Source organism: Corvus hawaiiensis, chromosome 5 (assembly GCF_020740725.1).
Source record: "Corvus hawaiiensis isolate bCorHaw1 chromosome 5, bCorHaw1.pri.cur, whole genome shotgun sequence".
Taxonomy (NCBI): Eukaryota; Metazoa; Chordata; class Aves; order Passeriformes; family Corvidae; genus Corvus; species Corvus hawaiiensis.
In genome coordinates this window covers 71,155,430-71,168,511 of record NC_063217.1, presented here as the reverse complement: position 1 = coordinate 71,168,511, position 13,082 = coordinate 71,155,430, and the positions used below count along the sequence as shown (strand labels likewise).

The window sequence follows — 13,082 nt, the reverse complement described above, 5'->3', positions numbered from 1 at the left end:
GGCGGGGCGAGGGGCGGGCAGAGCCGGGAGCGCCCCGGAGCGGCGGCGGCGGCTCGGCCGGGAACGTTCCTGAGGGATATCCCGGGCTCGGTGCCGAACCACCGGGACGCATCCATACAGTAGGAATGCTTTATTTAACAACGAAGCCAAAAATAGCAGCCCTGCACGGAGTCTGAGTTAAAAAAAAAAAAAAATCCTTACTTTTCCCAGAGTAAATACCCTGAATTAAGGAAGGGTCGGTGCGGGTACGTGTATACACAGACAAGTTAAACAGTGCTGCTGCCATTAGATTCGCACTTACCTGGTTCTCAGCAACTCCTTGTGGTCATAACCATGAGTTCTGGGCTTACACGCGTTACTAGCACCACTAATAAAGAACAAAGATTTCACGTAATCCTCCACTCATCTCTAGTTGGTTTATTGTAGTATGAAAAATCCTATTTTGTACCTGGACACTGCAAGGAACAGAGTATTACGCTGTATCTGTTAATTTTTTGTCTTGCAAATTTAGTGCAAAGAATTCTCCATATGTAGTCATAAACCTGTTAAAATATCAGCAATCAATACCATTATACCTTTTTAATGCATAAATGCAAAAAAAAAAAAAATGTTATGATCGTTCTTGCTTTTAGACAATTGAAATGAAGAGAGCAATCTTTTTGTGGTGAGTTAATAAAAGTTCCTAAGACTAAATTCCAGAGAAGCTGTACATAAAGTTATTTAGTGCTAAAAATCTACAATACATTATTTTCAAGTATAAGATACTGAAATATTATTGCCAATAAATAGTTGTGCTGTAGTCGAAGCCACGGTTCCTTTGTTGAATCATTCACACCTCAGCATATTAGGATTTAGTTTCTCACTGAGTTTATGTATTAAAATTGCCAACTCTTCTGTTGCTTGGGACTTATCCTCCAACAGTTCGTAGCGAAGACTGGAGATGTCCTGTTTGATTTCCTTTAATTCACCTGTATTAATAATGGAAAGAAACACTTGTTAGCAAAGTTTAACATTCAGTCAATACTCTTCTGTTAAGTCACATCAGTGCCTATTTCAGGTTATCATCCCAAAATGTTCATGAGAGCAGGTACAGGATGGGTCAGGAGGATTTACCTCTTCTTCATTCTCAAAGAGACGTGTCTCCATCCCTAAATAGTACCAAAGGAATTTTAACAGTCCATTGAGGTCTCACATTGTGCTCCACATGTATACAGAACATCAAAGGTTCACAAAGGGTTGTACAAAGGTTAATGAATTAATCACACCAACATTGCTGAACAGCTGGTAAATATTAGTATCTCCTTTTTAGAGAGAAAAGGAAAAGAGATTTTTTTCTGAAGAGATGTGCCAAAATCACAAAGGAAAAGTGTGGCAGAGCTGGCAGTAAAACTCACAGCTTCTGAGTCTCTCTCCTCTTCCTTACCAACATCCTTGGAATTAGAAAAAGTCAACCAATTTAACATTATGTTACAATTTGACACAAATACAAAAAACACATTTAAACAAAGACAGCTGTCAAGTCCAGGCTTGTAATAAGCAGCACCATGTTTTCCATTGTAGGATCTTCAGTTCAAGAGCAAAAGCTTTTTAAAATGTTCAAGTACATTTCTTCCAGCAAGTGTGAGGGATGTGAATTCTTACACAGTATCTGGAAATTATTTGTCATGTATGAAATACAAGAGTATGAAGAAGCACCTAAGTTCTCTAGTGATGCAGGACAGGGAAAAATCCCTAGACTTTTGTAAAAGCAGTTGTAGTACATAGGAATGCCAATGTTTTCTATTTAGGGTATAGCAGACTTCAAAAATTGTGTCTTCAGAGGCTGGGTCTGTACTTTGGGTACCAATGAGATGCTCAGGACACAGAGCACTGGTTTGGCTGTGCAGCTGAAGAATAAAAATCAAGGGTTACCTGCCCTGCTCAAAGTGGACTGTCCTCTATAGAATCTGGTGCCAAAGCCGGAACCATGATGTCAGCAAACCCTGATTCTTCTGCACTGTCTTGCTAATTTGAACACATCTCTGCCAACACCAAAGCGGCATCAGGGACCTGGAAAGGGCTGGCACTGCTGGTGACAGAACAGTCTTTTCATCAGTCACTAGGTAGATGATTTCCTACATCACAGAGCAGGAGCAGGAGGAAGCAGTGGGAATTCAGGAGAGCAGAACACTGAGAGGATTCACTTTTAGGAGCCTTTCTGCTTTTGTCACTGACAATCACAGCTCTGTACAGACACACAGGATGGGGAAGTGTCAGGATAATAGTCAGTGCACAATGCTGCCTTTTGAAGGCACAGAAGGGGATTTAATTTAATCTTTTTTGCTCCCTGCTTCTTGCTGCAGAGAGTTATAGGTAAGCAGAGAGCAACTAAGGAGAAAAACAGAAGCTTTATTGCCTTAGCTGAGAGCTGAGCAGCCCTTTTAGGCCCCTCACATCACACATGCACACAGCTGCCTGATGCTGCCGTGACAATAAAACATCTGACCTCAGGCTGTCCATCACCGCATCACTCTATTGCTTGATAACATTCTATCTAGAGTTCTTGTCTGGGGATCTGCCCAGAGCACAACAGTTTCCCTGCTGGACTGCAGGCCTGTGTTTCATTCCTGGAAGGCTGGAGGAAGGAGGACAACATTTGCCTTAATCTCATCCCAGTGGTGAGTTAGGGTTTGCTCCTGGAGCATGCACCTCTCTCTCACAGGTGCCAGGGAGCTCAGATCCATTGTTTCTTAAAAGGTCTCCCACTAAAATAGTGGTTACATTTGCCATTTTTTATCACCATGCAGCTGACTGTGGAGCTTTGTTTTATGATGGGCAGCTTCACAGGTGATTATTCCTCATAGCTTTATGAAGGAAGGCAAGATAAGTAGTTCATGGTGTGAAGTGGTAAATTGTGTGTAATTGTGTGTTCAGATGAATGAAACAGAGAGAAAGATCCTGCAGCTTTGATTAGGACTCTGGAAGTGTCAATACAGTTAGTGGCTCCTTCACAGATTTCCTCTGTGCATTATGTCTGTGCTCTCATTTTCTATCTGTAAAATGGGGCCGATAATATTTCTCAGTTCTACTTCTTTAGTCCTACTTTTCCATTTTTTTGATGACATGGGCATACTTCCATTACTGTCTGAGCCTCAGTGCATGTGCAATAGAAATAATCCCTCTTTTCACTCAAAACCCCTGTGCATCACTGTAATACTGGTTCCTAATACAATGAATTTTTTCCTAATGAAAAAAATTGTCTCTGAATATTGCAGACAGTCTTTCTTCTTACCTTCATTGACTTCATCATTTTCTTTGTCCACTTGTGCTTTCAGAACATAACGTTTTATCAGCCTCTTCATTATTTGCTGCCAGATTAAAACAGTTATATAATCAGATGCGATTATATAATTAAACACCGTTCATTTTTCTTTCTTAGCTCTCTCTGTCACATCTGCCTAAGAGAAAGAATGAACAGCCCCAGATGAAGCGGTTGCCTCACGTGGGCTTTTCTGGGGGCATGCTGAGAAAGGAAGGGAAGCAGCCAACCTAGTTAGCTTTCACGTCCTCTCCCCAGAAACCAATTTCAGATGTTTGCTCCTCATGCTTTCCCAACTGGGACATCAAAGACCAATTTTAAGTACTGTATGAACTAGTTTTGAAATGCTTCAAATAATGGGGCTTGAGCACAGTAACTGTCTTTCAAGGAGCATCCTAGAGTTTGATTTCTACAGCAGGTTTTCTTTATCTGGTGAAGGCAAAATGGACTTGAAACACAAAATTCTGCTAGAACCTTGTCACAGTTCTATTACTCAGGACAGTGATCCCTGTATGTAGTTACCTGATAGCGTGTTGGCTGATTGAGAATGCTGTTAAAACTGTGGGATTCAAAAACTCTGGAGTTCGACTGAGTGAAAAGGTTTAACTAGGAAGAAACAAGACAAAATTAAAATAAATTATGGAATTCACAGTTAGAATTCAGCTCCATTATTCTTTTTCTTTAGACATATTGGGGGTGTTTCCATCTTTTACTATATCAGAATATTATTTTTTAAAAACTGAGATTGCCTTGAATTATATGTTGGTTTTGTTTTGGTTTTTTTAAATGCTGGTAATTTTAGCCATCCTGTTCTGAGGAAATAGTGATAACTTGGAGGCAGGGATGAGTGGCCAGAGCAAAAAGAGACCCTCTAACCTGGCTTTAACAAAGAGCTGTTGTGGATCTGCACCCTTGAGCACACTTTTTACTACAAATACATGCTCAAATCAGCTCTGCTTAGTTGAAAGGAGTTTGCCAAAGAACCATTTTCAGGAATAGCAGTACAATTTTTAAAATGGTCATTGTTCAACTGATCACAAAGCCATCTGATACCAGATAATTTAAGGGTTTTGTAGAAGTGGGCTAGAAACAGAAGAGAAAAAGAAAAGCCACCTTGGCATTGTGACCAATGCAGAAGGTTTGTTACTTCCAGATCAGGGACCTCCCTCTTCTCTCAGATACACTGGTGGGGGTGAAGTAAAAAAAGTGCATCTATAGATTCAGCCCACTAATGTGAACCTGTCATTAATTTTGTGTGGCCAATTAGAAGTCACCAAATCACTTTCTGTTCATTTATAGCAAAACAAACACAAATTATTTTCAAAGTACTGCTTTCAGTCTTGGCAATACAAAGGGCCTTGAGCCTAACTTACAAAAAAAGCCACATGTATCCTCTTTAATCTGTCTATGCCCCAGTTTGCCATCAGTAAAACGAGGGGAATTGTTACCTAATTCTCACAAGGGCATTGAGACACTGCATTCCATTCATATTTGTAAAGAACATTTAGATACCCAAATTTAGAATGTCATGGAAATGCTGAAGATTGCTAATCTGGCCTTCTTCCAGTTGGCTTCAGCTTGGAACAAGCTTTGACAGCAGGAAGTGAATTATCACACAGACCACACTTTTCCTTTCACTAGAACAGGAAAAGGAGGAAGTTTTCCCTCCTTAACCCTCCCCCTTTTTTTTACCCTGAGCTAAAACTTTTTCTGATGAAGGCTTAAAGCATCTTGATTCAATATTCAAGTAACTCCTTGTGGGAAGTGTTTGCATCTTTGAATACTCATCAATTTTTTGTTTTAATTATGTTTTCCCAGGCATTGGATTTTGTGCTCTAATAAAATTTATAGTGATTTTTTGTTTTATGCAGTATGTTTAGGCAGTCTGAAATAGAGATCTATTAATATAAATGATTAATTACTGTACTATCATCAGAAACTTGGATTATAGGCTAAAACTAAAAAGAAACACGACTGCTGGAATGGACACACAATTCGTCACTGCAATGAAAAGATCTCAGAACCTACCCTAGATTTGGAGTTGCCCATTCCCATTTCAATGTCTTTCTGTAGCCGTCTCCTCCTGCACTTCGAAAAGTTAATGATCCTCATGATGAAATAGAAAAAAGATTTGGGGCTTGGTACAAGACTGAAGGGTGGAGGTAATGTTTTTCCATCATCAAAATAAGACAGCCAAAGTTTAGAACGAGCAAACTTCCACTCTACATCACTGTCATCCTGCGTTAGGAAATAAAAACAGATTATGTTCTTGGTTTCTATGAAATGCAAAGCTTCTTTCAAATGAAACTTCTTTTAAATATCTTTCTGGTTTTACATAAAATATTATTTTCTTGCTAGTAAGACTTCCAGCAGCTCTGCAAAAATGCAGCCATTTTACTTAGTCTATTTCAACCAAATTTCAGTTGTCTCTTTATGGCAACATTTCATTGAGAATACTTAGTTCAAGCACATGAAGCATTTAAACAAGCATAATTTTTGCACTGAGTGAAAGCCAACATATAAACTCCTTGCTATTTAAAGTGGAGCTTTCAGGGGTTTTTCAAGTCTTGTTTTTCTTATTAAAGTGGTCACATGAGTTTGGTACTTGCACAAGTATTGAAGTACTAGACTCAAGGCAAAAAATGGCTTAAAATGGTAGTGCTCACAGCTTTTTACATAACCAGGACAAGTAACTCTGATTTATAATGGACTATAGAAAATACAAACTTCATAGTCATGAAGAAATTGTGTTAAATACTGACAAACTTATTTTGTCCTAATACATTCTTGCTGAAGTATTCCAAGGCTGGATTATAACTAGCTTTCTCCTGCCGAATTCCCTAACATTCCCCAGAACTCATGGAAAAGACTGGGAATGACATATCCATTTGTGCACTATGTCTTAGATAATCCTTCTTCCTGTTTGTGTGGGTATGTGCCTGCATCTGTATGAATGCAGTACTCTTTGAACCCATGGTCTGGAAAGCTGGCACTATAAATACACTTTTACTTTCATTTCAGCAACCGGAGATTTATTTTTGAAGCGCAGGTATCTTCATTACTCCACATTTTCTGATTTTTTTTTTTTTTTAATTGAAGGTGGATACCAAATATAATGTGTACATGGCACAAGATAAACTACTTTAGAACCCGTGAGGTTCTGCAAGTTTGGCTGAGTTGTTAGATAAAGTCAGCCCTATTTTATACATTTTGTGATATCCTTTACTGTGGTAATCTCTTCTTTGTACTTCTGCATATCACTGAAATAATTCATATTAACTCTACCCTTTTTTCAGCATAACAGAAGAGAACAACTTGAGAACAGAGCCCACCTCAATTTCTTGATATGAACTGTTGATCATGGCAATCAGCATGTTGAGCAGAACCACCACCATTGTTACGTTGTATATGCCATAAAGAACATAACCAATGTTCTCGATGAACTTATGATCGTATTTGAGGACAACAGAGGTTACTTCAGACAAGCCAAATATTGACCAAAATAAGGTCTTGAAACTTTCTTCCACTCTACAGGGAAAAAAAAAAGAGGAAGGCATTGTTACTAACTACACAAATAAATATATAAGTTGTGTTTACAATGACTGATAAACAATCTCAATAAATTTTCCTGTGAATCAGGTTTGTAGAGCACTGATCAAAACAGCAAATATGCAAGGAAGCTTTTTTCACAGCAGTTTCCATTTCTCCCCTGTGCTCTACCTATCCATCAGAGCTAACAGAACAACAGGAACTAGAAAGGTGTTTTACATCAAGTAATATTCTCTTACAGTTGGTTGCCCACAAGTCTGCGTGATTGAAATATATACAGGTGAAGTTATGTTAGGCTGAAATGAAAGCTTCCATTATACAAACAGGGAACAATTGGTCCTTTGTGTTCTGCTTTCTAAGGTCTTCAGTTTTATTTTAATGCCAAGAGAGAGTACACAGCATCTCACAGACTTTGGTACCTTAGTGAAAAACCTGAACGTTTCATATTGGCTTTTTACTTACACTGAAACTTCATACTTACGTTGTAAAGGCTGGGTTTAGTTTAGCTCCAAGGTAGTAGGAGTACAGTATGAACATTCCAATCATAAATGCAAGAAATACCATAATAAAAAGGACCATAAACTTGAAGATGTCCTTAACAGTCCTTCCAAGTGAGATCTGCAAGGGCCCAAAACTCTCATTTGCAGGCAGGATATATGCGATCCGAGAAAAGCTGAGAACAACAGCAATTGCATAAAGGCCTTCAGATATTATCTGGGGATCAGATGGGAGCCATTTATCTCTAGCTGGAAGATACGAAATACAGGGGTTACTCATTTATCACAACGTTGAAGAATAAACCTTGATAGGATTTTTCCACTAACATGTCTGAATTTAGTTGAGACAAATATTTGAAGAGTCTAATAGTTGCTGCTCTATTCCTATTTAATTTGAGTCACAAATGATGAATATGAGTTGCATTACCTTCTGTTAGAAGAAAAGTGACTTGAAGAAACATGACATTTTCTTCTGCAGTTTGCATTTTAACCTGAACTAGAGAGTAATTCCTTATTGCTTTTCTTAACATGCCTGTATTAGCTATCTTAACAAGCACCGTGCTAAAGCTGGAAAATTTATTCCTATTTGGTGTTTTATTGATGGGAAGTTAAGTGTTGCCTGATGAACAATTTCATTTATTAGTTACACCAAGCTTTTGCTTTTTGCAGGATATAACCTAGTTCCCATAGTGATGATAAAGATTTTTGCCAATTACCTTGAAAGAAATAGGATTGTGGGTTTTACACACAATGTGCACAGAAGCAATACATAAATTACTATGTGAATTCATGCACCATCTTAGCAGAGCAACACTGAATTAAAGTGTGTTTCATATCAAAATCCCATGTGTTTCTAAATGTGTATTTACACATGCACAAGTTCAGATTGGTTATATTGCAATTAAGGTAAGTAACAAAACCAAGTCTGCTGTTAAAAGATATTGAAGCCCATAAAACACATCCTAAAATACACTGTCAGCAGCATTTTCTTGTGTTGCAAATACAGACACACACCTTTATTGACAATCTCTGCACTGCAATTAGTATTTAGTACTTTTATTCTACTTAAGCAGACCTTCACAGGGCCACCATCCTTCCCTCAGGAGGAAATGCTGATAGATGTTGAGGAATATGAATAACTATCAAACAACTGAACAACAACAACAAAAAAAATCACATCAACATTTTATCTGTTATGCAATTAGCCAAGAATAAAATATAACTTCCAAATGTTTAAAATCAAGGGGGTCAAATTTAACTCTAGGGTAAAGAGAGGCTTCTAAATGCATCCTTCAAGCTTTCCTATGTTCAAACTGTTTTGTAGATAAACTAAGCTCACCATAAGTAAAATATTCAATTTCTGGAGGAAGTGTGACCTCAGAGAGGTCATTCTCCTCAATGTAGTTGTCCACATACTGTTGTGCTTTTGTGGCCTGAAGGAATGCCAGGAGCCTGGCTGTGAAAGCTGCAATGAAAATGGACAGCATCCCAAAATCCAGAACATTCCACAACTGCAAGATGTATTCCCTGGGTCCTTCCAGCCACAGCTCTTTGCATTCTGACCACATCATACCTGCAACAAGAAATGAAAAAGCACAGCAATGTTTGCCAAACAGTTTTCATTTAAATTCCCTGCATTCTCCCGTTTCATGGAAGTGGTTGATACCAGTGGAGCAGAGATTCACTTATTTGCAGTATCACAGCATCATCGTCCCCTTGACTAAGGTTATACTCTCTTGGTTTCAACAGGGTTGATGGAATAGCAAGGTATTAATTGAGATTAATTAATGTAAATTTAGTTCAGACATCACGAGAGAGGGTGGCGTAGAGCCTTGACTTCACAGTGAAAGTATTGTGGCCTAACAACAAGACTTCTGTAATTCCAAAGGAGGAAAAATAAAGTGTGGGGAAAAAATGTCCTCTTACTTTCTTACCATTTACATTCCTAAACCACTTCTGAATCAGAGGGTTTAATTTTTCCACAGGAACACAACTACCCAACAACACAGATGACCAAATATAAATGGTACAATTATACTACTGTTTTTCCACTTTGCAGAATAAGATGCTTTTCAGCATGCAAAGTGGAATTTGGCTAGGTGTAATTCGGTTTTCTTACTCAAACTTCTCCTCAGAAATTAATTTATGTGGATTCAATCCAGATCACAGCCTCACCATAACCTGGAGATGTAGTTGTTGTGAATCAAGACTTTTTCCTTGATTCAAAGAAGTTTCTTAGGGAAAATAAAACCCCAACAAATAACAACATCACAACCCCACAACTTTCTGTCCTTTTTTCCCTGGCTGTGTAATTCAGAGGGGCTGCTGCTGCCATCCCAACCACAGTCAGAGTAGCCACACACTGGATTGGAAGATCCCAGTCCCTGCCTTCTGCCAAATAAAGAGGCTCCTCCCCATGAGTATAAGCTGGGACTCCCAGAGGGCAGCTCATCTTCCTACCCTGACACAGTTTAAGATAAAGCAGTGCTTAAACCAGGAGATACAAATGATTAAAAATCTGTTCTAATGCCCTGTTTATTAGGTTTATCAGGGTTTATTAGTTGCTGGACACAGCAGCTGGATCAAAGGCTTGGGACCTGGGCTTCTCTCTCCCCTTTCAGAATTTCTATTTGCAGGAAAGAAGGTGACAGTAACATGAAGAGGCAATATACCTACCAAGAACCCACACCATGATCAGCATTTCTGTCCAGGTGAACTGGGTGGTCTTCACCCTAAAGATCTGCTTGGGGTAATCAGTGACAGTGACATTCGGCAGTGTCGTTATGCCCTCAAATCTGTCTGAAGCATTGAACACAAGCAGGCCTAGGAAAATAATGAAGGAGGCTGCATGTGCCACAAATTTCATAAATGGGCTTCGAAGAATTCTTCCAAGCTGCAAAGGCAGAATGAAAGCAGTCACTCAGTTTTCTCAAAGAAACACCAGGCATTCTAGAAGCATAAATGGGCACTCAAAGCTCAGTACAGCCAGAAACCTTATTCCTAAAGGATATTCTTCCAAGAGCACTCAACTGTGATGCTTTGCCATGTCATACAAAAGCCTCCACAGGGAGCCTCACGGAGTATGCTGTCCTGTTAGTGAGTGCTCATGTTATTCCATAAACTCTAGATGGCAATGTTTGAGGGGAAACACTCCAAGGAATTGCAAATGAACTATGGCAGTGACCAGAAAGAGTTTGTAAAGCAAGCCCAGGGAAAGATAAATTATTAAAATCTCCAACTAGCAAAACATTTTCCCTACCAACAGGAGTGTACTATTAGCTTGTCTGTGACTACAGCTCTAGGAAAAATTGTTTTCTTATCTCTGGCTACTATATTCCATCCACAGGACATGTTCAGAGCTCTAAGTGCCAAATAAGTACCTATGTCTATTAAAAATAATGACTGTTCCACAAAATGGACTAGGAAAAATAAGATCAGAAATACTAGTGATTTTTAAATAAATCCAGCAGGTTTAATTCACATCTGCACCTGGTAAAAGAACAAAACAACAGCAGCAGGGGCAGTCTGTCTGCACCAGAAGAGAGGACCAGCAGCTTCCAGAAGACCATATGAGATTTCTTATTCCAAGGAATTGTTTTCCTTGAAATTTGGGTCAGCTACTAAGAACTAAGCAGACCAGCTCACATTAAACTGCATTTACTACCTGGGCAAACAATCTCAGGTTTGCCTTCCCTTCCTGCTCCTGACCTTTAGAAAGCATTTTGTAATTGCAGTATCCAACAACTGACCTGAATGTATAGCACTTTTATTTGATATGAGCACTGAGGAAAAACATCAGATGTTTCTGCTACTGGGAATTAGAGCTCAAACACAAATGTCACTTTTCCATATTAGACACCAGTTAAAAATATATTAATATGTTCCTATTATATGGAACTGTGAGGAATATATTTACTAAAGATATTAATGGAAAGTGACATTTCAGAGGATGAGAGTAACAGTTACACTATTTTCATAAAGCTTTATCTTTAAAGTAAATAAACATTTAACCCAGAGGAAAGACCAGGTTCCCTTCAAATGTGTAGGAAATGAGAAAAACCTTATCCTCTCTGAGATGAACTAAAATAATGAAATATAAAAACCCCTCACATTTCCTTGCTTTACACTCGTTAAGGAAATAAAATTGAAATACCACATTCAGCACAAGAGTAAATGTACTTAAATTTTTTTAAAATGCTAATGCAACAAAGAAATCTTCCTTCATCTGATTTACCAAAGATCTATCAATACACCTGATTTGCAAACAATTCACTTGCTACAGACTATCAGGATTTCAAAGACACTGCTGTTCCTTTCCTTGTGAGATCATCAGGAAAGGTAAAAGCACCCTTACACTTTCACGTATTTTTAAGAAGGTAAGGGTTTACAGCTATGCTCTTTTACAAATATACCCCACTACATGGTTGGAATGATGCATTTAATTTAATTTCTGTTCTGTGGTTCAGCTGGCAAACAGACCTCCTAGGGCTGGGATAACAAATACTTTACTTAAAATTAAGTTCCGCATCAGTAAAGTTAACAGATGTTCTGCTAATGGTTTATATGGGAACAGCATGAGACCTGAAGATGCCACCAGAGGAGACTCAATAAAGAATCTGAGTGGTGACTTTCAAAAAATCCATGTTACTAATACAAATAAATTGCACAGCAGAGACTGTGAGGTGAGCACAACCTAGGGAAATTTCAAAAAGAAAAAAACTCTCAGAGAAGGTTATTTTTCTTTCCTTCAGCTTAATGCTAATTTATATTCATACTTCATCATCGTGGTCCCCTCTTTACAGTGCAAATAAAAAAAACCCCCATAGCATCTTTTGGCCCAAGATTAGAGATTGCTAAAAATATCATTAATTAGTTACAATTTGGAAGCAGCAGAAATTGCATGTTGACCACCAGAAAAGGAAAAGCAGCTCCCAGAACAGCACAAGACACATAATTTATAAAATTCAGTACCCTGCTACATGGTGCAATCCAATAACCAATGGCTAGAAAGGGAAGGCCCAATGCCACAACCAGCACAACCAGACACTTGATAGCAATGGTCTGCTCCCGTAATCCTGAGAGATTTTCATACCAGATTGTCAGTAGCTGTTGCTGACAGTTTGGATGGGCCACAAACTGCAAAGAAAAAAGAAAGAAAACCAAGACATGCTGTCATTAATAAGAAAAGTTGTATAACTGCTACATACACAATTGTGATCACCTTAGGGTCTAAAGTAACACTAGATGTTTAAGAACCATGGTTTTTTCTCATTTCCTTTAAAACAAAGGTTAATAAATAAAGAAGAAACTGCCACATCACAAGAGCATGTGGGACACCAGTTAAGTGCAAGGATGAAGAGTCTGGTTTTCACAGCAGTTTGAAGAAATCTGGTAATACACTTGTCAGTAACTAGTGAATCAGAATAAAGAAGGCTAGGTGTTTCACAAAAATGGATTTGAAAATAAATCTGATAACTGATAATTTGGGTTGGTTTAAGAGAGAGATGTGATATCAGTTGGTTATGCTCTGGAGAAAAGAATAAAAATACTGTAAACCTTGGATACCCATTTTATTATCCCTTGTACTCTGCAGAGATCATTATGTACTACATATACTGTGGTTTGCCAGGGCTTTCTTGCAAAACTCTATTAATATTCCAAATCTCATTAAAAAGTGCATAGAGTAGTACAGCAGGACAGACTTCTTAAATAAAATCAAATCATTGGCAATGAAAACA

General features: G+C 38.4%; 1 protein-coding gene across 2 annotated transcripts in view; it reads right to left on the bottom strand.

The window, feature by feature from the left end:
* Window positions 1-402: 402 nt before the first annotated feature.
* The window catches only part of TRPC3 (transient receptor potential cation channel subfamily C member 3), a 35,024-nt gene continuing 22,344 nt past the window's right edge, over window positions 403-13,082 (bottom strand). For both annotated transcript variants that reach the window (XM_048304134.1, XM_048304133.1), the window contains exons 4-12: window positions 12,316-12,480; window positions 10,021-10,237; window positions 8,684-8,917; window positions 7,329-7,593; window positions 6,631-6,826; window positions 5,327-5,536; window positions 3,821-3,904; window positions 3,272-3,347; window positions 403-968 (exon numbers count right to left, since the gene is read on the bottom strand). In XM_048304134.1, coding sequence (XP_048160091.1) covers window positions 826-968; window positions 3,272-3,347; window positions 3,821-3,904; window positions 5,327-5,536; window positions 6,631-6,826; window positions 7,329-7,593; window positions 8,684-8,917; window positions 10,021-10,237; window positions 12,316-12,480 — 1,590 coding nt within the window. In that variant the 3' untranslated portion in view covers window positions 403-825. The remainder of the gene's footprint in view (window positions 969-3,271; window positions 3,348-3,820; window positions 3,905-5,326; window positions 5,537-6,630; window positions 6,827-7,328; window positions 7,594-8,683; window positions 8,918-10,020; window positions 10,238-12,315; window positions 12,481-13,082) is intronic.